This window comes from Myotis davidii, unplaced genomic scaffold (genome assembly GCF_000327345.1).
Source record: "Myotis davidii unplaced genomic scaffold, ASM32734v1 scaffold61, whole genome shotgun sequence".
Classification (NCBI taxonomy): domain Eukaryota; kingdom Metazoa; phylum Chordata; class Mammalia; order Chiroptera; family Vespertilionidae; genus Myotis; species Myotis davidii.
In genome coordinates, this window is record NW_006291729.1 from 665,361 (window position 1) to 666,216 (window position 856).

The following is an 856-nucleotide window of genomic DNA, read 5'->3' on the forward strand; positions in this document are numbered from 1 at the left end:
AGGCGCGCGCCCTGTCCCCGCCCCGAGGCTCCAGCGGGCGTTTTGCTTCAGCAGCAGGTGAACCCTGATCTTCGTGACTCACCGCTCCCAGCTGCGGGTTCACTAGCTCCCGCCTTCTCTCCGTCAGCAAAGCGGACAGAGCACCTTACAGAGCACCTTACACAGCACCTTAGAGAGCACCTTACACAGCACCTTACACAGCACCTTACAGAGCACCTTACACAGCACCTTACAGAGCACCTTACACAGCGCCTTACACAGCACCTTACAGAGCATCTTACGGCAAAGCCCAGGAAACGAGACAGCGCCCGCGTCCCGGCCAGCCGGTGGCTCAGAGCCCACTGAGAACAGCAAACACGCACAGAGGAGCTTCGACTCGATCCCTAACATGTCTCCTCACGGGCTACACAGACGGAGGGTCAGAACCTCACAGCCCAGCCGGTTAGGGTTCGATTCCTGCTCAGGGCTCCTGCCCGGGTTGCAGGCCCGATCCCCAGTGTGGGGTGTGCAGGAGGCCACCGATCCATGATTCTCTCATTACTGATGTTTCTCTCTCTCTCCCCCTCTCCCTTTCTCTCTGAAAATCAATAAAAATATTTCTTTTCTACAGGTGAGCCATTCCTCGCGCTGCAGGACAGACTTCCCCATAGATGTCACTGCCGACGCTGCCACCCGACTTACCGAAACCCCAGCCAACACAACTGCCACCCCCGGGAGAGGGCGCTGCTGGGAGCCGCAGCTGGCTGGTCAGTGGTCAGCCCTGTGGTCCCGGTCAGTGGTCAGCGGTCAGCCCTTTGCGTCCTCCTGCCAGGGAGGACCTTCAGAGGCGAGGATTCCACCGGCCTATCTCCAAAAC

General features: G+C 59.3%; 1 protein-coding gene across 1 annotated transcript in view; it reads right to left on the reverse strand.

Moving 5' to 3' along the window:
• MBOAT2 (membrane bound O-acyltransferase domain containing 2) overlaps window positions 1–276 on the reverse strand; it is a 57,311-nt gene extending 57,035 nt beyond the window's left edge. Inside the window, exon 1 of the mRNA XM_015564938.1 lies at window positions 145–276. Coding sequence (XP_015420424.1) covers window positions 145–276 — 132 coding nt within the window. The remainder of the gene's footprint in view (window positions 1–144) is intronic.
• Window positions 277–856: the final 580 nt, after the last annotated feature.